Below are 25,497 nucleotides of genomic sequence, written 5' to 3'. Positions count from 1 at the left end.
ATATTCCGCAGCGCTTTACAGTTTTGCACACATTATCATCACTGTCCCCGATGGGGCTCACAATCTAAATTCCCTATCAGTATGTCTTTGGAATGTGGGAGGAAACCGGAGTGCCCGGAGGAAACCCACGCAAACACGGAGAGAACATACAAACTCTTTGCAGATGTTGTCCTTGGTGGGATTTGAACCCAGGACTCCAGCGCTGCAAGGCTGCAGTGCTAACCACTGCGCCACCGTATATTGAACTTTTATGTTAAAGGAAGCTTCTAAAAAATATAATGTAGGATTTTATGTCTTATGGTAGAGGCGGAAAAGAACTTTATTTAGTATTACAAAATAAATCAGCATATCCGCTCAAGTGGAGTGAAGCCACGTCTCCAATATATCATACTGCAAGGATCTATTTCCTGTTTTATCAATTAAAAGGAAGTCACCAGTGTTGATAGAAACCAATAGAAATTCTAGAATTTGTAGACTCCGATTGAGAAGGGTTGGACATAAAAGAGGAAAGCATTACAGCAAAAATTGGAACTTTCTGAAATATAGATTATACGAGACAGATGCTAAAAAAATCAATTTTTGAGGCTAAAAAAGAAAATTCTTGAAGAACCACTAACATCAACGTTTTTATTTTCTTAATGTATTGCAATCATCATATTATACAGCACTGTGTACTTACAATTGCTCATTTCCCTTTCTACCCAGCTAGTTCTTTTCTTTTCCTTTAGGCCTATGACATCATTCTTATTGGTATTTAACTGATACACCCAAGTGATTAAAAAGAGACTAGCGGAATCCTTCTAAGCTCTATGTAGAAACAGGAAGTCTCTTATCCCTGCATGAGTCATCAAAGTTCCTGGCCGGGGAAGGAGAGGAGCAGCTGGGTCAAGAGGTGAAGATATGGTGGAGCGGGCTGCCATGGACTGTTCAATCATGTAGAACTGAGGGTCTAATTATGACTGCTGCAAGGAGAATTTACATCCTGTTTCTACATAGAGCTAAAAGGGATTCAGCTAGTCAGGTGTTAATCACTCGTTTTTATCAGTTAAATACCGATAAGAATTTGCATTGTGAGCCCCAATGGGGAGTGTGATGGCAATGTCTGTAAAATAATGAGATCAAAATTCTCCTACCAAAGGTTTTGATTAAATATAGGACTATGAATGGTTTATATGAATTTCCTTTAAAGAGAACCTGTCACCAGAATTTGGCGGGACCAGTTTTCGGTCATAGAGGGTGGAGTTTTCAGGTGTTTGACCGAAAACCAGTTTTAATGCCATTCACAGTAATTCTGCCAGCAAAAAAAGGAGAAAAACGTTTCCTCACAAAGGATTTCCTGCCTTCCCATTTTGGATTCTATCTAAAATCTTTTATAGCTAAGATACATTATTTGGACAAATAATATTGGGACACACTTCTTTATCTTTCAATTCAGGTTTTTTATTAGTCCCATCATCATACATGTGTAAAACTAATTGTCTAGCCATGCATTTTTCATTTATAAGCATTTCCAAAATAACACGCTTTAAAATTAAATCTGTCAGCAGGTTTTTTTTTATATGAAATCTTGGAGCAGCGTGAGGTAGGAGCTGAGACCCTGATTCCAGTGATGTGTTACTTACCAGGCTGTGTGCTGTTGTTTCTATATACTCAGTGTTTTATCAGCAGGAGATTATCACTGCAGGATTAGGTGTCTTATGCCTTCTGGTCCACTGTTTTGTGTGACCATACCCCACTACTGATTAGTAGTATTCTGCTAATGTACAGTGTACCCAGAAACAATCAGTGGTGCAGGTGGGGTTAAACAGAACTCAGCATTCATATGTCTGAAACAGAGAAAACTTTGGTTTTATCACTTATGCACTCAGTAAACTATGTGATACATTGTTGGAATCAGGGTCTCTGCCACAACATCATGCTGCTCTTCCTTGTAAAACAGCTCGCAAAAGCCTTGTGATACAGTCCCTTATAGCGCTCACGGAATTCGAGTGTGGTATTGTAATGGGGTGTCAATATTGTAATAAGTCAGTTTATGACTTTTATTTTTTATTCCCTGTGCAACTCGGCCACAAAGTGTCAGACCAAATAAAATTAGAGAGTGGGATCACTAAGAGCTGAGGAACTTAGTGCATAAAAGTCACCAACACTCTGTTGATTCCATAACTGCAAAAACACAACCTTCTCCGGCACTAACATTAGCTGTCCACCAAGCTTTATGAGATGGGTTTCCTTGTTAGAGCAGCTGCCTGCAAATTGTACATCTGTACGTCTCCCAGTATAATGCCATGTGTTGGATGAAGTGGAGTAAAACATACCTGGAGCAGTGTGAATGTGTTCTGTAGAAAAAAGAATCACACTCTTCTATCTAGCAATCTGAGGGTATATGCCCGTGATCAGGAAATAGCAGAGCTTGGGACGCAGCGTATTTTTGCTGCTTCCAAAACACTGCGTTCAATCCCACAGTTAAATCTACTTGTGTTCATTGACAATGCTGATTTGCTGTATCAAATACATTCTATTACAAAAAATCTTACTGTTGCTCTTATATATTCTCCTCTGGACTATTGTAACTCTCTACTAATCGGCCTCCCTCTTACCAAACTCTCCTCTCTCCAATCTGTCCTGAATGCTGCAGCCAGAATCATATTCTTCACCAACCTTTACACCGATGCCTCCACATTCTGCCAGTCATTGCACTGGTTACCCATCCACTCCACAGTTCAATATAAACTTATCACTCTCACCCACAAAGCGTCCACGGTTCATCACCACTCTACATTTCCTCCCTTGTCTCAGTCTACCACCCTACCCGTGCCCTCCGTTCTGCTAATTACCTAAGGTTAACATCCTCAATAATCAGAACCTTCCACTCCCATCTCCAAGACTTCTCGCATGCTGCTCCAATTAACTGCGTCTTCGCAACAGAAATTGACATGCAGCGGCTCATAAACCAGGATCAAATAGAAGCCCAGTGGGCATGGGATGTCTATAAATTCCACCTACTGTGATTGCATTGTAAAACACAGCACTTTGGACTCAGCACAGGTAAGTTGTGTTCAAAATGCTGCTGTTCCTGATCGTGGGTATGTACCCTGAGTCTGGGTTTTACAAATGCCAAGACAATGTTCTTGCTACACCAAATTGAACCAACTGCAACATTTGGTGGAGGAGATATAATTATGAGGGGATATTTTCAGAGGCTGACCTAGGTCCCTTAGTTACAGTGAAGGGATATCTTAATGCTTCAGCATATCAAGATATTTTGGAAAATGTTATGCTTCCAACTTTATATGAACAGTTTTGGGAAGGCTCTTTTGTGTTCCAACCTAGCTGTGCTCCGGCGAGCAATGCAAGGGCCATAGAGTCGTGAAGTTTGGTGAGAAACAACATGACTGGCCGCACAGAGTTCTGGCCTCTGTCCCATCACACACCTTTGAGATCAGCTAAAACTAAGATTGTGATTCCAGTCTTCTTGTCCAACATCATTGTCTGACCTCGCATATGCTCTTCTTAAAAAAATGGGCAACATTTTCACAGGTGCACTTCAAACTCTTTTAGAAAACTTTCCCAGAAGTATTGAAGTTGTATTAGCTGCAAAAGGGTTTGAAGTAGAGGAACAACTCTATGAACGCCTATGAGTTTATAATGGGATGTCATAAAAGCTCCTGTTACAATAATGTGTAGATGTCCCGATACGTTTATCCCTATAGTGAATGTGTGGCCAGCAGGTTCCCTATTAATGCAGAAGCTGCTTTACAGATTTGGTAATGATGTAAAGGCTTAAAGAAACTCCATACTAAGATTGGGCAAGGACCCCCTTCGTGAGGCCTTTGCCATTTTCTTATTTGAAGAGGGTCCTGCTGATTGTCAAACGAGCATAGCATCACTGGCATTTTTTTCCTTGAAGAAAGGATTTTTAGAGATATTTTTATCTAGCACAGCACTTTGAGAAGTACATTCACATTAAACAAGTTGTGTTCTCCGATGTATGAAGACGGCAAAATGTAGCCATCCACTTGAACCTTCTTTAGAGAGGAGCTCTTAATACACGTGGCATATACAAAATGATCTGGATTGCGTTTAGTTTATTCAGTTACTGAATTAATGTAATGCATTCAACTATTTGTAATGAAGAGCTTCTCTATTGCAACAGCAGAAAAACAAAGTGATGTGTACGAAGTGATGAAATCCCGACTCAGCATGGAGAGACATCGTTTTCATGGCTGGTTTACAATGACAATAATTTACTCCAGAACTGTCAAGACGAAACACCTTTTCATTTAAAGATTTTTCTGTATTTCCATGACTATGAAAATTGTAAATTCAAACTGAAGGTATCAAAACTATGAAATAACACATGTGGAATTATATACCGTATATACTCGAGTATAAGCCGACCCGAGTATAAGCCGACCCCCTTAATTTTGCCACAAAAAACTGGGAAAACTTATTGACTCGAGTATAAGCCTAGGGTGGGAAATGCAGCAGCTACTGGTAAATTTCAAAAATAAAAATAGATGCTCCATACCGGTCATTATGGCCCCATAGATGCTCCATATACAACTGTGCCATATATAATGCTCTGCACCGTTCATTATTGCCCCATAGATGCTCCACATAAAGCTGTGCCATATGGAATGCTCTATACCGTTCATTATGGCCCCATAGATGCTCCATAGAAAGCTGTGCCATATATATATATTGCTCTGCACCGTTGATTATGGCCCCATAGATGCTCCTTATAAAGCTGTGCCCCATGTATTGCTCTGCACCGTTGATTATGGCCCCATAGATGCTCCTTATCAAGCTGTGCCATATAGAATGCTGCTGGTGCTGCAATAAAAAAAAAATCACATACTCACCTCTCTTGCTCAGGACGCCGGCGCTTTCAATATTTACCTGTTCCTCATGCGGCTCCGTCTCCAGCACTGACGCTCAGCAGAGGGCGCGCACTGACTACGTCACCGCGCCCTCTAACCTGAGCGTCACTGCTAGAGGACGCTGCAGACGGAGCCGCACCGGAGCGAGGAGCAGGTAAATATAGCGCAGCGCTGCGCTCCCCGTATACTTACCTGCTCCTGGCGCGGTCCCTGCAGTCCCTGGCTTCCCCGGCACTGCAGCTTTTTCCTGTAATTGAGCGGTCACAGTTACCGATCATTTACAGCAATGAATATGCGGCTCCTCCCCTATGGGAGGTGGAGTCGCCTATTCATTTCTGTAATGAGTGGTGCCATGTGACCACTCAGCACAGGAAGAATCTGCAGCGCCGGGGAAGCCAGGGACTGCAGGGACCGCGCCGCAGCAGGTAAGTATAACTACACAGCCCCCGCTCCCCCTCACCTGCCGACCTCCCGGTATATGACTCGAGTATAAGCCGAGAGGGGGACTTTCAGCCCAAAAAATTGGGCTGAAAATCTCGGCTTATACTCGAGTATATACGGTACTTAACAAAAAAGTGTGAAACAACTGAAAATATGTCTTATATTCTAGGTTCTTCAAAGTAGCCACCTTTTGCTTTGATGACTGCTTTGCACACTCTTGGCATTCTCTTGATGAGCTTCAAGAGGTAGTCACCGGAAATGGTTTTCACTTCACAGGTGTGCCCTGTCAGGTTTAATAAGTGGGATTTCTTGCCTTATAAATGGGGTTGGGACAATCAGTTGTGTTGTGCAGAAGTCTGGTGGATACACATTCCTACTGAATAGACTGGTCATAACTGAATAGACCAGGACAGGTCAGAGAGGCCCGGCGCCTGCGCACTGCAGTAATTTGCTCTGCCCTCAACAGGGCAGACAAAGTATGCCTGCGCTGCAGCCGCGGTGTGAAGACCAGAAGAGGACGTCATGGAATGAAGATGGGAGGCTCCGGACCAGAACTGAGACACCCATGGGACCCGGACCGCAGCGGGACCGCCCCTGGGTGAGTATAATCTAACATCTTTTTCTCATCTTTTAGGTAACATCGGGGGCTTATCTACAGCATTACAGAATGCTGTAGATAAGCCCCTGATGATGGTGAGCTTACCTCACCATCGATTTTGGGGGTGACAGGTTTCCTTTAAACAATGTGAAAAGGAGTGAATGACATGATAACACAAAGTGCAGAAGTGCAAAATAAACACATAGTACCGTGTTCCCTGCTGAACACTGCGTTGAGGCGCTTTCTTTCTAAACATCTGATATGATGAGTACCTTTTTTCGCATCTGTTATCTTTTAGAAGCAATATGAGACACCAGGTCTGTATCTATACTGTGTGACTATTTGCTTGAATTGTACTTAGCCCACTTTAAACCAGCCATTATGGCCATCATCTGGGCCTAATTTGTTTAACCCCATTGAATATACCAGTTTGTTCTGAGGGTCTTTGTAGGGTGAGCCGCCATAGAGTGGGGGCGCCATATCTGCTGAACAGTACGGTGCCAACCCCCGCAGTTAGGCAGGCTGTACATTTCAGCAGGGAACAGCTGTAGTGAGGTACTACAGGGAGAGCCACCGAGGAGCGGGGGTGCCTATCTCGTGACAATTGTAGGGTGCCAACCTCCGCTCTTAGGCAGTTCATACCAGGATTAACAGTGTGAAGGATATAATTTAGTCTAGCCTGGTTGTCTGTATGTTGATTGTATGGTATAATGTTTTTAAAGTGAACAAATAAATAATATTTTTTATATATAGGTTTAAATATGTGATAAGGTCTTCTTTTTGGTTTTCTTGTTTTTTTTAACTTTTTTGCTAATTTTTCTTGTTTTTTTTTATACACTTTTGAATGTTGGTTGTGCTTTCACACTCCTGGTGGCATGAGAGGGACTATACAACGCACACAAATGGCTCAAGTAAGGAAGCTCATCCAGGATGGCACATCAATGTAAGCTGTGGCAAGAAGGTTTGTTGTGACTGTCAGCGTAGTGTCCAGAAGCTGGAAGTGCTAACAGGAGACATGGAGGGGGCTGTAGGAGGGCAGCAACCAAGCAGTAGGACCGCTACCTCAGCCTTTGTGCAAGGAGGAACAGGAGGAGCACTTCCAGAGCCCTGTAAAGTGAGCTCCAGCAGGCCACAAATGTGCATGTGTCTGCACAAACGGTTAGAAACCGACTCCATGAGGATGGTCTGAGTGCCCGCCGTCCACAGATGGGAGTTGTGCTCACAGCCCAACACAGTGCAGGATGCTTGGCATTTGCCACAGAACACTAGGATTGGCAAATTCACTACTGGCGCCCTGTGCTCTTCACAAATGAAAGCAAGTTCACACCGAGCAAGTTCACACTGTCACATGTGACAGATGTGACAGAGTCTGGAGACACCGTGGAGAGTGATCTGCTGTCTGTAACATCCTTAAGCTTGACTGGTTTGGCAGTGGGTCAGTAATGGTATGGGGTGGTATTTCTTTGGAGGGCCATACAGCTCTCCATGTTCTCACCAGAGGTAGCCTGACTGCCATTATGTACCGAGATGAGATCCTCAGACCCCTTATGAGACCATATGCTGGTGCGGTTGGCTCTGGTTTCCACGTAATGCAGGACAATGCCAGACCTCATGTGGCTGGAGGGTGTAAGCAGTTCCTGCAAGATGAATGCATTGAAGCTATGGACTGACCCACCCGCTCCCCAGAACTGAATCCGATTCAACACATCTGGGACATCATGTCTCACACCATCCACTATCGTCATGTTGCACCAGAGACTGTGCAGGTGTTGGTAGATGCTTTAGTCCAGGTCTGAGAGGAGATCCCTCAGGAGGCCATCTGCCGCCTCATCAGGATCATGCCCAGGTGTTGTAGGGAGGTCATACAGGCACGTGGAGGCCACACACACTACTGAGCATCATTTCCTTGTCTTGAGGCATTTCCACTGAAGTTGGATAAGACTGTAACTTCATTTTCCACTTTGATTTTGAGCATCATTCCAATTCCAGACCTCCGTGGGATATTAGTTGCGATTTACATTGATCATTTTTAGGTTTTATTTTTCTCAACACATTCCACTATGTAATCAATAGAGATTTACAACTGGAATATATCCTTTAGTGATATCTAGGATGTGGGATTTTAGTGTCCCCTTTATTTTTTGAGCAGTATATATATATATATATATATATATATATATATGTAGGGTATATAAATGTGTATATATATATATATATATATATATATATATATATATATATATATATATATATATATATATAGTGGGTATGGAAAGTATTCAGACCCCTTAAAATTTTAATAAGTATTCAGACCCTTTAAGTCACATGCTGTCCATTTCATTGTGATCCTCCTTGAGATGTTCTACTCCTTCATTGGAGTCCACCTATGTTTAGTTAAACTGACGGGACTTAAATTGGAAAGGCAAACACCTTTCTATATGAGACCTCATAGCTCACAGTGCTTGACAGACCACATGAGAATCATGAGGTCAAAGGAGCTGGCCAAGTAGCTCAGAGATAGAATTATGGCAGGCCACAGATCTGGCCAAGGTTACAACAGAATTTCTGCAGTACTCAGGGTTCCTAAGAGCACAGTGTTAGGTGTCGAGTTCCCGCCTCTGCACAGGGGGAACCTCGAACCATCTCTGCTTTGGTCTCCCATTTTTCTCCAGCCACAGTGGAGTCTGCTCAGCGCAGTCGTCGGTCCCAGCATCTTGCTCAGTCTCACTCTGTGCATAGGGTTACTGCTACTTTTCCAGCTTCTGCCATTGAAGCCAGTGCTGGGCAGCAGCGAGCAGACGCTTCTGGGGCTAAGTCCTACTTTGCACACACTGAGCATGCCCAGGGCAAGATCTCTCAGTGAAGATCTAGGGTCACATGCTCAGGTACTGCAGCGACTTCCATTGGTCCTTCTCACGGAAGGTCCTGCAAGTATTAGGACTAAGTTCTGCTTTGCACACTGAGCATGCCCAGGGCAAGATTTCTCAGTAGAGATCTATGGTCACATGCTCTGGTACTGCAGCAATTCCATTGGTCCTTCTTTGAAGAGTCCTGTACGCGCTGCAGCTATTTAAGGCTCACATGGCCGCAAGGCCATGCGCTAGTGTACATTTGTAAACGTCTGTGTGTTGTGAGTGAAAGTCGCTTTTTAAATAACCCTCCCTATTGGATGACTGTTCGCGGAAGGTGTATGTTTGCTATCTAGCGCCCGACTTATCCAACAGCACGTTACACACTAATACAGCGTCTAGTTGCTGTGTCCGCCAGTGCGGCGCTGTGCGCTTTCACAGCGCTTTCCTGACCCAAGCCTGGGTGGTTAGTGGCATCCGCCAGTGTGGCACCGCACGCACTCTCGTGCATTCCTTTGTTATTGTTTTGGTTATGCTGACACCCCAGTTGCGGTGTCGACCGCAAGTAGTCTTCACAGACTCAGATCCCAAGTCTTTGGACTGAGCTCGGAGACTCCTTGCTTGTGCTCTTGTTTGCGGTACCGCGGCCCTGTGACTTAACAGGGTTCGCTTCCTTCACACAGGGTGAAGTTAACCCATGTGTATTCACATTGTACCGCCATATAGTCCGTCATTACTTGGCAGCAGGTTCCATCTCTGCACGGTGGACCCTGGGCTGCGAACGCACCTTATTCTACCTATCTTATTATTTGGTGCATTCTGCTAGCCCTAACACACAGTGACCTTCATAATCCTTAAATGGAAGAAGTTTGGGACCACCAGAAGTCTTCCTAGACCTGGCCATCCAGCCAAACTGAGCAATCATGGGAGAAGAGCCTTTGCGAGAAGGGAAAGAAGAACCCCAAGATCACTGTGGCTGAGCTCCATAGATGCAGTAAGGAGATGGGAGAAAGTTCCACAAAGTCAACTATCTCTGCAGCCCTACAACAGTCAGGCCTTTATGGCAGAGTAGCCCGACAGAAGCCTCTCCTCAGTACAATACATATGAAAGCCTGCATAGAGTTTGCTAAAAAACACATGAATGACTCCCAGACTATGAGAAATAAGATTCTCTGGTCTGATGAGATGAAGATAGACCTTTTTGGTGATAATTCTAAGCGGTATGTGTGGAGAAAACCAGGCACTGCTCAAAACCTACCCAATACAATGCCAACAGTGAAACATGGTGGTGGCAGCCTCATGCTATGGGGGTGTTTTTCAGCTGAAAGGACAGGATGACTGATTGTCACTGAAGGAAACATGGATACGGCCAAGTACAGAGATATCCTGGATGAAAACCTCGTCCAGAGTGCTCTGGACCTCAGACTTGGCCGAAGATTCACCTTCCAACAAGACAATGACCCTAAGCACACAGCTAAAATAACAAAGGAGTGGCTTCAGAACAACTCTGTGACCATTCTTGACTGGCCAAGCCAGAGCCCTGACCTAAGCCCAATTGAGCATCTCTGGAGAGACCTGGAAATGGCTGTCCATCAATGTTCACCATCCAACCTGACACAACTGGAGAGGGTATGCAAGGAAGATTGGCAGAGGATCTCCAAATCCAGGTGTGAAAAACTTGTTGCATTATTCCCAAGAAGACTAATGGCTGTACTAGCTCAAAAGGGTGCTTCTACTCAATACTAAGCCAAGGGTCTGAATACTTATGAAACAAAAAAAGTGAAAAATATAAAAGGGTTATGAATACTTTCCGTATCCACTTTACGCACAGTGTATATATTTTCGTCTAAAATACAGAGGAAATGTGTCGTTTTTAACTTTAGGCCTCCTAGAGATCATGTCATGTTAAACTTGCTTAATAATAATAATAATAATTTTAATTATATAGCGCCAACATATTCCGCAGCGCTTTACAAATTATAGAGGGGATTTGTACAGACAATAGATATTACAGCTTAAATCACAGTTCAAAATAGATACCAATAGTGAGGGCCCTGCTCTCAAGCTTACAATCTATAGGAAAAAGGGAGATACAAGAGGTGGATGGTAACAATTGCTTTCGTCGTTCGGACCAGCCATAGTGTAAGAATCGGGTGTTTATGTAAAGCTGCATGAACCAGTTAACAGCCTAAGCATGTAACAGTACAGACACAGAGGGCTAATTAATTGCATAAAGTGTATGAGAACATGATGTGAGGAACCTGATTAAGGTTTAAAGTTTTTTGTTTTTTTTCAATGGGCCTCACATGGATAGTTAGGTTAATGCGTTGAGGTGGTAGGCTATTGCTCACAATAACAGTAATATTAACCAGGGGTGCCCAAACTTTTACATGCCACTGTAACTCATGTCTGTATGCCACCAACACATCCAGACTTCCATAAAACTGTAAAATGGGCAAGATGTTTTAGTCTTAATAAATAACGTATTGTAGCTCTAACTTTCTGAAACACCGCTAAATAACATTTTTCCCATGACACAGTATCAAAGATTATAATTAAGCTGATTAAAATCACATCTTTTTCTTCAATGCATTTTCAGCTAACTAGTGCTAGGAATTGCTGGGAATGTAATCACATTCACCATTAGCTCCATTGTGTAAAATAATTTGTAATAATTTGTATTTCATCCATGTGAGTATATTTAAATATTTTTCCTCTAGAAAATGACCTTTCATTTTTCTGCTTGTTTTTTCTTCAAATGTTAAGGGCTAAGGACTATGTTAAAATCATGTAGTAGCTTTTAAAAAAACAACCTGTGGTTTACTACTTCATTATATAGGGCGGGCCATTTATATGGGTACACCTGGGTGGGCCATTTATAAAATTGCATCCAAAATGGCCAACTTCAAAATGGCCGCCATGGTCACCACCCATCTTGAAAAGTTTTTCCCCTCCCATGTACTAATATGCCACAAACAGGAGGTTGATATCACCAACCATTCCCATTTTATTTAGGTGTACCACCCAGGTGTATCCATATTAATGGCCCACCCTATACTTCATTTATAAATACTGGAAAATCAAATCTAAACAATTTTACAGTTAAGATTTAGACTCTTATCTTCTCATCACCAACCACTACCAGAATTTCAACGAAAATGGAAAAAAGGGTCATGCTATGGGCTCAAATGCATAGGTCAGGTGAGCAATGCAGACTACAGATTTTGCTGCAAGAGAGCTGGAAAAGCTAGACAGCATGTGCAGTACAGCAGAGAAGAAAGGACCAGGAGAGCTGGTTGAGTAAAATAGGCAAGTAAGTACTTTTGATGCAGGAGAGCTGAGAGTGTGGACAGCACCCTTAAACAGCAGCGTAGAGTTGGCTGTTAGACACCTTGTTGTAGCACAGCCAAGTGTGTAGACAGCAACAATAAACAAGAGAGTAGGGTTAGCCATATGGTAAGCATATTGTAGCATGTACATGCTACTTGAATGTCAAAATACACTGGTCTGGAATAATTAAGACTAAACAAAATTCCTCCTGAAATGATGGGTACAATCAACTGTCTCCTTGGAAAGAAATAATTATTTGGACCCCCTCCATTGAGCTAAGGAGCTTATGTTATAAGAGCCTGCTGTGCAGAAGAAGAATGCAGACTTTGGGATCTTGTATAATAATAATTTAAACAAATTAATTCATATAAAGCCAACTTATTCCACAGCATTTTACAATGAAATTTCTAATAAAGTTTAACTTCCTGAATGGTCCATTGGTTGCATTTTTCCATCTGACAATTGACAGAAATTACAAATGCGTGGTCTAAGTTAAAAAGAGCATCCAACATGCTAACGATGGCTGTAAAACAATAGAAAACACTTGCATTGCTTAGCTGGTATTTAGTGTTGGGTTGCACTATTTTCACAATATTTGTCACAAATGGTGATGATCAATTTTGGAAATACCCATGTGTAATATACCAAGATAAACAAAAATAGGAAGCGGCATGTACCAATGGCAAATCAAATATTACATTTTGTTTATTATAACGGGTTGTAATGTGGGCATGGTGGAGATGATTTTCTACTCTCTGACACCCCAAGTGGTTAAATGTATTTTATAGTAATGCATGCTATCTTAAAGTAAAATCCCCCGGGCATGGGACTGCAGGCTATCCTATACAGGGCAAACTGTAACAGCTGACCCAGATAGGGAGGGGGAACTGAGGTTTGGTGTCAAGTTCAGTTACAGATAGTGTGGTGAAGTGATAGCGGTGGTCATAGTCAGTTGGCTTCTAATATAGACAACGTGAGCCTGTTGCTCGGGCAGTCGATTGCTATAGAACCCTCCCATACAAATCCATCTGTCAACCCGTGAACCTTGAGATGGATGTTGGAGCCTTTGAGTGAACTAAGCCTGCTGAGCTACAGGGAAAGATTGACCCAAACTCTATGAGGCAGGAAGTAATGGAATCCGGGTGCACAGCTTGTGGTGGAGAAGAATTCCTAGTGCTAGAGGAGTCATCAAAAAGGGAAGCTCTACCCATACCAAGAATCAAGGCCGAAGTTGTGTCAGGTACCTGTGGGAAAGACTGTAACACGTTGTGCCCTATCCTACATGCTTCATTGCAAGGACCGAAGACTGTCAAGTGTCCCCTGGATTGTGTGCTCTGAAGGTTCTGGAAAATGAAAGCCTGGAGCCACAAGCCTGGAAAATAAGCAAAATGTGCTATTTTTAGCAGACCTTAGACCAATAATAATCACTAAATAGCTTGTGCTCTAGCCTTATGAATTGGATGCGAGTGTTTCTGTTCACTGACAAACTTTGCACTTGAATGGGAGACTCTTGGGGAATAGAGAGATTTTTTTTCTCAATCCATGCTACAACTTCTGCTGTATTTACACTGGAATATTATCATGAACAAGCTTTCTAAACAACGCTTAGTTCCCGATTTTTTTTGCAGTGTAAACAGCTGTTGATCACTGGATGACCATGCAAAACGCTCATTTATAAGGAGGAATGATTTTAGCATTGAGGAAGGTGGCCACTTTTGCATTTACATGAGAAACTTTGACATAGAAGTTATTTGGGCCTTCATTCACATGACTTTTTTTTACAGTGATATTCACTTTTTAAAAAAAAAAAAAAAAACAATAGCACATAACAGTATATGATTATTTCTACATGTCAATATGCAGGTTTAATCTGATTTGTTTTTGAGTAAACTCACACTTTTCAATAAAGTGGTCCATGACCATGATATAAAGGGCCACCATATAGATGTTGCATCCGCAAGTTGTCCATTGGAAGTGTAAATGTAGCCTCAAACTCACATTTCCAATGTTTTAGCTAAGACAAAACAGAAAAACACAAAAACATGAAAACCTACACAGATGTAGAGAAATGTTATTATTCTTTGCTGCAGTTCCCTGATTTTTCAGTCTTGTATTTCATAACTGGTTGTTGTTTTAAATATAAATTTAACATATCTTCCAGAAATAGCCAGAAGCTGAAAAACAGCTGCATCTGAGGTTGTGCTGCCCTTGTTTCTTCAGTAGCTGACATGTGTTCTAGTGAAGCATTCAATTTAACAATTTGTACAGCTTTTAAAATTCAAGTATGGTTTACTGAGCTTCTGCTAACAATTTCTGCAAAACATTTAGATAGTGGATCCTCTAGAAATAAAATGGCAAATGCTTTAAGCAAATTATGTCATTTTGTCCTCTAACAAGATAAAAAGAAAGATCTTAAAATTCAGGATTTAAAGGGAACCTGTCACCCCGTTTTTTCCGTATGAGATAAAAATACTGTTAAATAGGGCCTGAGCTGTGCGTTACAATAGTGTATTTTGTGTACCCTGATTCCCCACCTATGCTGCCGAAATACCTTACCAAAGTCGCCGTTTTCGCCTGTCAATCAGGCTGGTCTGGTCATATGGGCGTGGTGACATCGCTGTTTCTTCCCCCAGATCTTGCATATCTTTCCATTGGTGGCGTAGTGGTTTGCGCATGCCCAACTGCTGAATCCACTGTGCAGGTGAAGAAAAAACGCACGATCGGCGCTATTTCCCTGGTGATCGGTGGGGGCGGCCATCTTAGTGAGGCCACGCGTGTGCAGATGGAGTCCTCTGCTGCCCGGGGCTTCAGGAAAATGGCCGCGGGATGCGCGTGTGCGCAGATGGAGATCGCGGCGGCCATTTTCCTGAAGCCGAGATGCGAACTCGGCTTCAGGAAAATGGCCACTGTGATCTCCATCTGCGCACGTGCGGCATTCCACGGCCATTTTCCTGAAGCCCCGGGCAGCAGAGGACTCCATCTGCGCACGCGCGGCCTCATTAAGATGGCCGCCCCCACCGATCACCAGGGAAATAGTGCCGATTGCGTGTTTTTTTCTTCACCTGCGCAGTGGATTCAGCAGTTGGGCATGCACAAACCACTACGCCACCAACGGAAAGATATGCAAGATCTGGGGGAAGAAACAGCGATGTCACCACGCCCATATGACCAGACCAGCCTGATTGACAGGCGAAAACGGCGACTTTGGTAAGGTATTTCGGCACCATAGGTGGGGAATCATGGTATACAAAATACACTATAGTAATGCACAGCTCAGGCCCTATTTAACAGTATTTTTATCTCATACTGAAAAAACGGGGTGACACGTTCTCTTTAATTGCTGACAAATATTCTAAATGTTAACAGGTTTTCTAGGATTGCAATATATATAGCGGGGGAAATAGGTATTTGATATACTGCTGATTTTGCAAGTTTTCCCACCTACAAAGAATGGAGAGGTCTGTAATTTTATTGTAGGTATACTTCAACTGTGAGAGGCAGAACCTAATGAAAAAAACTGAAAATAACATTGTATGATTTTTAAATAACTAAATTGCATTTTATTGCATGAAGTAAGTAATTGATCACCTTCCAACCAGCAATAATTCTGGCTCTCACAGACTTTCATTTTTCTTTAAAGGGACTCTGTCACCTGAATTTGGAGGGAACAATCTTCAGCCATAGGGGTGGGGTTTTTGGGTGTTTGATTCACCCTTTCCTTATCCGCCAGCTGCATGCTGGCTGCAATATTGGATTGAAGTTCATTCTCTGTCCTCCATAGTACACGCCTACGCAAGGCAATCTTGTCAAGATTTAGCTTGAAACTCGTCTCCTACATCTAACAGCTGACAGGGAGAAACCTGTTGCAAGCACAATACAGCAAAAACAGGTGGAAGCTGAATTACAGAGTACATTGAGCCTCTGCCCTGTTAATCTAGGAAGAGTAGCTCTGTCACTCATCTGCCAATGCTACTCTTAGATAGGTCTCAGCAGATTGGAGCACGAAAGGACTCTGCTTCCTCTTAAAAGCAAGTGGTATGAAAATATAATCTACATAAGAAGAATTAAATGCAAGGGAAGGCATGACTAAATGAGCTAATAACACATTTACACAAGAACCTGTATAAAATGGCATGATAAGTTTTGCAGCACTCTACAAAGCAAAAAAAAAAAGTAAGCTAGAGTGCTGCTGTCATGCCGTTAACGGCGATAAAGGGACAGGATGGCGTACTGGGACGCGCACCTGTCCCTGCCACTATAATGGGGCCCTGACTTTCCCTTATCTCAGGGGTACCTATAATGGTTAGGAGGCCTGAGCCGCCAGCGTATCCTTGTCTTCTGTGCAGGCCCTATCAGTGGCCCCCTCTCCCCCCAAAGGGAGGTGGACTGTACCAGTGTATAAATACAAAAATTAAACAGGGTATGCAGACAAGGTAACTAAAATCTCAAACTCACCAAATGCTCACACAGCCACAGAGGAGGGAAGAGAAGGAAAAAACTAGGAAGGAAAACAGGTTTAACATGCAACCAAAACAGCAGACACTAATCTCTGTAAATAAACCTCCAAGCTCCTAATACCACACTCCTTCCCACTTCAAGCCAGGCAGCAGAACTGATCACTGACAAAAGTTGTAGTTAAAGCTGAGTCAATGCTATAAATAGGAGCGGAGATTAGAAAAACCAAATCAGCTGAGAGACCAAGCTCTCAGTAACTTCAGTAACAAGGTTTAACTCCTGCCCTGCTGGCACAAGACAGCCAGGTCAGAATTCAGGAGAAGAGCTTCTGTTCATCGTGTGTGAACGAGGCCCAGAGCGCTGCGGTTCTCTGGAACCTCTCTGTTGCGGTAGCCCCGTGACAGCTGCTTTAATTTTTGAAACTATACTGCAAACATGAGACTAGTTTTCCAAGGGTGACAATGCCAATGTCTCTAAGGCCGGTGTCACACTTGCATCTGCAATGCGAGAAACTTGCGCATCAATACCCGATACTGCCACCGGCACTCGTTCAGCTGCGTAGAAATACATACAGCTGCACACTCCAATACTGAGTGCCAGCTGCAGTGCCGGGTGTTGATGCATTGCAGACGCAAGCGTGACACCGGCCTAAAACAAACTTCATACATAATGCTCAATCTGTAAGGATGTATATAAACCGCAGTTCCCTAAAATACCATATGTTCATTAAGTGAATTGCAGTTAGAGAAGAATGCCTAGACTTGCTGCAGGCTGCACATGAATTTTTGTTTGTTTTTTTACTGCAGCTTTCCAGCTCACATTGAAGTTGTTTTTGTTTGCAGCTGGATTTATATAGTTGAAAAATCTTTTTCTTCACTTGTGTTCAATGCAGAAGTGAAGCTTAAAAAATTATACTTAACCCCTTACCGGCATCGGACGTACTATACCGTCCGATGCCGGCTCCCCTGCTTTGATGCAGGGCTCCGCGGTGAGCCCGCACCAAAGCCGGGACATGTCAGCTGTTTTGAACAGCTGACATGCGCCCGTAATAGGCGCGGGCAGAATCGCGATCTGCCCGCACCTATTAACTAGTTAAATGCCGCTGTCAAACGCAGACAGCGGCATTTAACTACCGCTTCCGGCCGGGTGGAAATGACGTCATCGCCGACCCCCGTCACATGATCGGGGGTCGGCGATGCTTGTATATTGTAACCATAGAGGTCCTTGAGACCTCTATGTTTACTGATTGCCCGTCGCTGTGAGCGCCACCCTGTGGTCGGCGCTCACAGCACACGTGCAATTCTGCTACATAGCAGCGATCAGAAGATCGCTGCTATGTAGCAGAGCCGATCGGGTTGTGCCTGCTTCTAGCCTCTCATGGAGGCTATTGAAGCATGGCAAAAGTTAAAAAAAAAAGTTTAAAAAAATGTGAAAAAAATAAAAAAAATAAAAGTTTAAATCACCCCCCTTTCGCCCCAATCAAAATAAATCAATAAAAAAAATATCAAATCTACGCATATTTGGTATCGCCGCGCTCAGAATCGCCCGATCTATCAAATAAAAAAAAGTATTAACCTGATCGCTAAACAGCGTAGCGGGAAAAAAACTCGAAACGCCAGAATTACGTTTTTTTGGTCGCCGCGACATTGCATTAAAATGCAATAACGGGCGATCAAAAGAACGTATCTGCACCGAAATGCTATCATTAAAAACGTCATCTCGGCACGCAAACAATAAGCCCTCAACCGACCCCAGATGATGAAAAATGGAGACGCTACGAGTATCGGAAAATGGCGCAATTTTTTTTTTTTTTTTTTTTAGCAAAGTTTGGAATTTTTTTTCACCACTTAGATAAAAAATAACCTAGTCATGTTTGGTGTCTATGAACTGGTAATGACCTGGAGAATCATAATGGCAGGTCATTTTTAGCATTTAGTGAACCTAGCAAAAAAGCCAAACAAAAAACCAATGTGGGATTGCACTTTTTTTGCAATTTCACCGCACTTGGAATTTTTTTCCCGTTTTCTAGTACACGACATGCTAAAACCAATGATGTCGTTCAAAAGTACAACTCTTCCCGCAAAAAATAAGCCCTCACATGGCCAAATTGACGGAAAAATAAAAAAGTTATGGTTCTGGGAAGGAGGGGAGCGAAAAACGAACACGGAAAAACGAAAAATCCCCCGGTCATGAAGGGGTTAAAGGAGATTTCTCAACCTGAAGTTCCCAGTGCGCTCCTAAAGATGGACGGTTCAGACCAGTGGCCCGGTCCAAACTAAATTCTCTCCCAGGTTGCTCACAAAGGCAGTCTAGCCTCTGAAGCGTAGATGAAGGGCAGAATGACTGAGAATGGTTGTATCAAGCTTCAGAGTGTCACAATCAGGCTGAAAAAGATAGAGCCTGTCCATGCCATGCGCTCCGTGCCTAGGTTACTGGCCAGGCTGAAGCTGCAGGCGGTCTGGTCACCTAGGCAACAAGCTGTACACTAACATTTTCTCCGAACCGGAGAACAGAGTGGGTTTTTCACAATGCCTAAATTATGAAGTTGCCATTTTACCCATTTATGAACTAGAAATAACCCCTCTTGTGCAGAAAAAGCTACGATAACAGAGACCATTGCATCTCACAGCTTCATTAGAAAGTCCTTCAGACTCTGAAAGAGCATTTTGTGGCTCGTTCATCCATATATAGAACAGTGGTTTTTTGCCTAAAATAGTAAAAAAAAGCCCATTGTAGAAAATACTAAAAATTGTTGTTAGGCCCCCAAAAATTGATGGCATGCAAATATTTGTGAACATGTGGATTACTTTTACCTTTATAGACATTTAAATGGTTGGCACGAGATTAGAATAAAAAAAGAAAAGAAAGAATTCTCACCTGATGGCATCCACGGCTCTCATTCTGATTAGCTGGCCGGTCTCAGCGTCAGATTTGCATCACACCGCAACAATGACATCACCCCAGGCCGGCTAATCAAGAGGAGAGCAGCAGATACCATCAGGTGAGACATTACTGAAAGATCACTGATGTGGCCGCGAGTCCTGTGGATCAGATCACACCAACCCGTGTTCACCCAACAGCTTCTACACATACGGTCTTCTTGGTGCCATTCCATCGCATATCAGTGGAAAGGTACAATAGGCATGGTTTACACTTTCCGCAATGTTCTGCACTTCAGCAGCTACTTTGGACATGAAAAAATTGGAGCACAGATCTCAGAGAGGGAAAGAGAGACAACAGAGCACAGACTATTAGCTAAAATTATTATTCATTAGTAATGTATGTAATTAATTAAAGTTAATATGAGGTTTGGAAGCTGCTTTAGTTTAAACTGCATGATGACAGCGGCATGATGTAGAGTCAGAGACCCTGATTCCATTGATGTGTCAGATACTTTGCTGGGTGCTGCAGTTTTTATAAAATTTACTTTATCTGCTGCAGATCTACCAGTTCTCTAAATGCTGGGCCCTGTATAACCTGCCCACACCACTGATTGGCTGCTTTCTGTGTACACTATGCATAGGCAGAAAGCAACCAATCAGTGGTGGGTGCTAACTTATACAGAGTTTATGAATATGGAGGAATACATGGCAGCAGGTTTACTAGTTCTCTAGTTATAATCTCCTACTGATAAACAATGATTTTATTAAAACTACAGCAAGCAGCCGAGTAAGTGGTACATCACTGGAATCAGGGCCTCTGTCACTACATTATGCTGCTTTCTGATTAGGTGGCATATTTTCAATAAACTTCTCTGTATCAGATATGTAGTATCTTAGAAAGTGATGGTACAAACATGTATGAAAGTCAAGGTGTTTGAAGAGGAAAAAACACATAACAAGCTATCTTCCTGAAATCAGTCATTCCAACTAAACAGTATCTTTTTTTATAATCGACTAGGTTTGTAAGTGAAAATTTTGCTAAAAAATTGTACAATTCAATTTTTACTATCATTACAAAATATTCACCTAATTAGTCAATTAATTAGTAAGAAAAATGGCTTCAACTGAATGTTAACATTAATAATAGTAACTTCTGGGAAAATAGGTATTAAATATTGTTTTGGTACATGGTCCAAGCACTAAAAGCACCTAACTGTTCTGATTTATGCAGAAAAAAAAGATGTTGTATTGATCCAAACCTTATTTCAACAAGTTGTTTACTCATTTTTTCTCCTCTATTACAGGAGAGGATACGCACATCAAGAGGTATGATTCATGTTTCCATTGCCATAATCTTTGAATTTTAGTACATTACATAACTCATGTTATTATGATACTGATTTTCAGCATAACATTATTTTCAATGCATTTGATGCCATTTTGAGTCATTCATGACAGCCATTAGTGCTATGATTACAGCAAAATGCAGGAAGGTGGCAATGTCATATTTCACAACATGTTAAAATGTCAGCCAATTTTTTTGTTTTTGTTTTGTTTTCTCTCTTTTTTTTTTTTACTAAAATGCTGTGCATTAATGTGATTTAAGAGCTTCCTGATATATTATTGCACTTTCATGTGATGTAGTGTCACATTTGTTGATACTGAAAAGGATCTCGTTTATTGATTTTTTTTTTAAACATTCAAGATATTATGCTCAGTAAAATTCTTTAGACTACACTGATAGCTGAGCACTTCAGAATCTATGAGAAAATAGTTTTTTAGGGAACACAATTGGTAACTGCTGGAGGCTCTTAGACTGTGAATGAATGAAATACCCATTCTTGAGAACTATGGCTCATAGACTCGTCAATTATGTACACTTGTCCATACAGTAGAATCAAGGAGTATATGGTTGCATAAACCCTTTCATACTCTCAAACATACACTTTATGAAGCACTCCTCCCAACATAATTTGTATCCTCTTCATATATTGCAATCATCATATTATATAGCACTGTGTACTTACAATTGCTTATTTTGCCTTTCTACCCAGATAATGCTTCTCTTTTCCATTAGGCCCATGACATCACATTAACCCTTTTACGACATCGGGCATAAGAGTACGCCGATGTCGGACTCCCTCCCTTTGATGTGGGCTCAGGTGGTGAGCCCACATCTTTCCGGGGACATATCAACTGTTTTGAACAGCTGACATGTGCCCAAAATAACTGCGGGTGGAATTGCGATCCACCCACGGTTATTAATCAGTTAAATGCCGCTATCAAATTCTGACAGCGGCATTTATCAAGCGCTTCTGTCACTCGCTCTGGAAATACGCACACCGGTAACCCCCGTCACGTGATCGCGGGTCACTGGTGTGTTGGCCTGGAGACCTCTATGGTTGTCAGTGCCGACTTGCTGTGAGCGCGTGGTCGGCGTTCATAGCAAGTGTGTAAATCTGCTATATAACTAATCATTGCCTATATGTAGCAGAGCCGATCCGGTTGTGGCACCTTCTAGTCTCCCATGGAGATTATTGAAGCATGCCAAAAATAAAAAAAAATGTTTTTAAAAATATAAAAAAAATATAAAAGTTCAAATCACCCCCTTTCACCCCATTCAAAATAAAACAAAAAAAAATAACATCAAACATACACATATTTGTGATCACTGCATTCAGAATCACCCAACCTAAAAAAAGAGTAACCTGATCGCTAAACAGCATAGCGAGAAAAAAGTGAAAACGCCAGAATTACGTATTTTTGGTCACCGCGGCATTGCATTAAAATGCAATAACGGGCGATCAAAAGAACGTATCTTGCACCAACATTGTATAATTAAAAACATCAGCTCAGCACACAAAAAATAAGCCCTCACCCAACCTGAGATCATGAAAATGGAAATGCTACGGGTATCGGAAAATGGCGCACTTTTTTTTTCCAGCAAATTTTGGAATTTTTTTCACCACTTAGATAAAAAAGAACCTAGACATGTTTGGTGTCTATGAACTCGTTGTGATCTGGAGAATCATAATGGCAGGTCAGTTTTAGCTTTTAGTGAACCTAGTAAAAAGCCAAACAAAATACAAGTGTGGGACTGCACTTTTTTTGCAATTTTACCGCACTTTGAATTTTATTCCCGTTTTCTAGTACACGGCATGGTAAAACCAATGGTGTCGTTCAAAAGCACTACTCATCTCACAAAAAAACATGCCATAACATGGCAATATTGGCAGAAAAATAAAAAAAAATATGGCTCTGGAAGAAGGGGAGCGAAGAACGAAAGCACGAAACTGGAAAAAGCATCGGAGGTTAAAGGGTTAAAAACTGACTAGCAGAATCCTTCTTAGCTCTATGTAGAAGCATGAAGTCAATTCTCCCTGTATGAGATATGAGTCACTGCAAAGTCTCTGATGTGGAGGAGCAGAGCAGTTGGGTGAGGAGTTGAAGAGGGGAATGATAAATGCAGGGACAAGAGACTTCCTGTTTCTACATAGACCAGAGAAAAGAGAAGAATTAGACAGTTAATAGGGAAAAATGAGAAACTGAAAGTACACAATGCTATATAATGGCTATAATATGATTATTGCAATATATTAAGATGACAAAAATTTTGATGGAAGTGGTTCTTTAACAGGTTGTTCTCAAGTCTAAAAGTTAGTCTGTCATGTTGGGCATCCAAGGGCCAGTGGCTCCTTCCCTGTACCTAGCGCTAGGGGTGCCCTATTTATACCTGCTCCCTGGATTACCTCTAAGGCTATGTGCACACATCAGGATTCTTTGCAGAAATTTCCTGAACAAAACCAGACTTTTTCTGCAGGAAATCCGCATGTATTTTTTTTTTTGCATTTTTCCTGTGTTTTTCACGCATTTTTTGTACATTTTTTGTGGAGATTTTTTGGGGGGTTTTCTGGAGCTTCCCAATGCATTAAATAGCGGGAAATCCTCCAAAAATCCACAAAATTAATGAACATGCTGTGTTTTTTACCGCGATGAGTTTTTTTCTGCGAGCATGTTCATGTTCATGTGCACAAAAATTGTGGATTGCATTCTATTAATAGGATGCTTAATGGATGTGTTTTTTTTTTCACGGTTTTATCGCATTTTTATAGTAAAAAATCCGAAACGCATGCACACAGCCTAATGGTGAAGATGCCATGGCCACATACCAATCTGAGCTCCTAAATTTGCCCTTAGTCTGTTCTCTTCTCCCACACAAGGAAGTGGGGAGTACTAGTGAATGGAAATACACTAACCAGACTAACAGAGGGGAACACTGAGGAGTTAAGGAAAGGAAAAATCAAAGTAGGAGAAGAGGATTTGCACACAACCAGTCCCAAACAACAATCTCTAGATAAATACACAAAACATCTCCTCAAGCAACAAACCCCCTCCAACTCCTGAGCTATGCAGCATAAGGCTAACTCTGGCAATCCAGAGGGGAGCGGCAAACACTGTAGACCTGAGATCATCAAGCAAATAAGCTTCCAGGAGCTCTTAACTGAAATAAGTTAACCCATGCAATGCTAAAAGAAACCTGCACAGTTTAATGTGAAGGTGAAGTGCTTCTAATCAGTGCAGGAGTGGGGGCCAAAAGACAGTGCAGTCTTCTGTCTTCTCTCTATCACAGCAAATCCCTGACATATCCTCTATCAATAGGATAACAAGAACCGGGCCGAATGGAGCATAGGTCAATCATGCGCACTGCCAGTCCATTCTTTCTAATGGAAGCCCCAGAGATTGACGAATACTGTGCTGCTTTTCGTTGCTGCGATTAGAATGCATGTAGTGGCAGAGCACTTGATTGACCTCCATTCCATTCAGCAGGGATTTTTCAGAGACTTGGTTTTGGTTATTGCTGGGGCCACACAGCAAGCAAATTATCCCCAATTTTCTATCATGACTCTCTGCCTTTTTGTATGCCTGTAATCTCACTCCAGTCACTGCATGTGGAGGCGCACGCCACTCCCGAAACACCCCAGATACACAAAGGCGCATGCACCTATTAATGAATCAGATGCGTCTGACTGAAGCCCACACCCCCTTCAAGACTAGTGTGAACAGCGCCAGTCTTGATGAATCGGGCTCAAAGCGTAATCAGTCTCCTCCCACTCAGCCTGACTCATAGCTAAAACCTGTTTTGCGCTGATGAGGTATCAGGAGCAGAAGGGCAGCAACAGGGAAGAGGGGCACTGAGGAGCTATCAGGCTGGGCAGAAATTTAGCAGCAGAGATGATGGACACTGTGGAGCTGTCATTCAGTTGAAATATAGTGGAATAATATGTGTAGGCTTAAAATTTAGTGCGGTCCAAAACTTAGTACAACAATGCAAACGTTTCGGTCAAACCATGACCTCCGTCGGTGTACCAACCGCAATGGTGTGTCAAAAGAGTTCAGAGAAGTTTTTTGTCAGGAACATCCTGAGGCTAAAAACGAGATAATTTATTCCAAAAATCTGTGCTGAATCGCAGTAGAATGGTGTGTCAGGAGTATGTAGGTGTCTCCTCAGACGTAATATCCACCACTCCTGACCGAAACGTTTGCATTGTTGTACTAAGTTTTGGACCACATTACATTTTTTACTGATACATCCGTTGAGTGCGAAGTTTTATTCCACTACAACTTAAAGGTCTGGGACGCTACTTTGAGCACCAACCTATGGTTGTACCACGTCATTTATCTAATTCAGTTAAAATAGGCAGGAGGTTGAGTTGAAGCATTCAAAGAGAATTACGCAGTTATTTGGGCATAAGCTATCAGAGAAAATACACCTGCCTGATTAAGTCTAATACAGCATTTTCATTATATATGCAGTTTGTTTTGTGAAATCTGGTGGCAGATCCCCTCTACAATTCATTTTGGTATTTTACATAATCTCATTTCATATTAATTTTGTCTGCAACTGAAAAACTTTCAACTTTGTTATTTTTTATGGTAATTCTATGTTGTATATTTTATTTTTGTATGCTGCAGCCAGCTGCAGATTTCATCATTATAAATCATTAAAACAAATTCAATTATTAGTCCTGCATACAGCGCTCACTATCTGCCAAGAATTTACT

The 25,497-nt window shown here is 42.0% G+C and overlaps 1 protein-coding gene across 1 annotated transcript in view; it reads left to right on the top strand.

Annotated features, from left to right (window-relative positions):
* The window catches only part of PCDH15 (protocadherin related 15), a 2,320,333-nt gene that overhangs the window by 2,278,328 nt on the left and 16,508 nt on the right, over positions 1–25,497 (top strand). Inside the window, exon 34 of the mRNA XM_069753541.1 lies at positions 20,740–20,761. Coding sequence (XP_069609642.1) covers positions 20,740–20,761 — 22 coding nt within the window. The remainder of the gene's footprint in view (positions 1–20,739; positions 20,762–25,497) is intronic.

This window comes from Ranitomeya imitator, chromosome 2 (genome assembly GCF_032444005.1).
Source record: "Ranitomeya imitator isolate aRanImi1 chromosome 2, aRanImi1.pri, whole genome shotgun sequence".
In the NCBI taxonomy this organism is placed as follows: Eukaryota; Metazoa; Chordata; class Amphibia; order Anura; family Dendrobatidae; genus Ranitomeya; species Ranitomeya imitator.
This window is presented reverse-complemented; position numbering and strand designations above follow the sequence as displayed.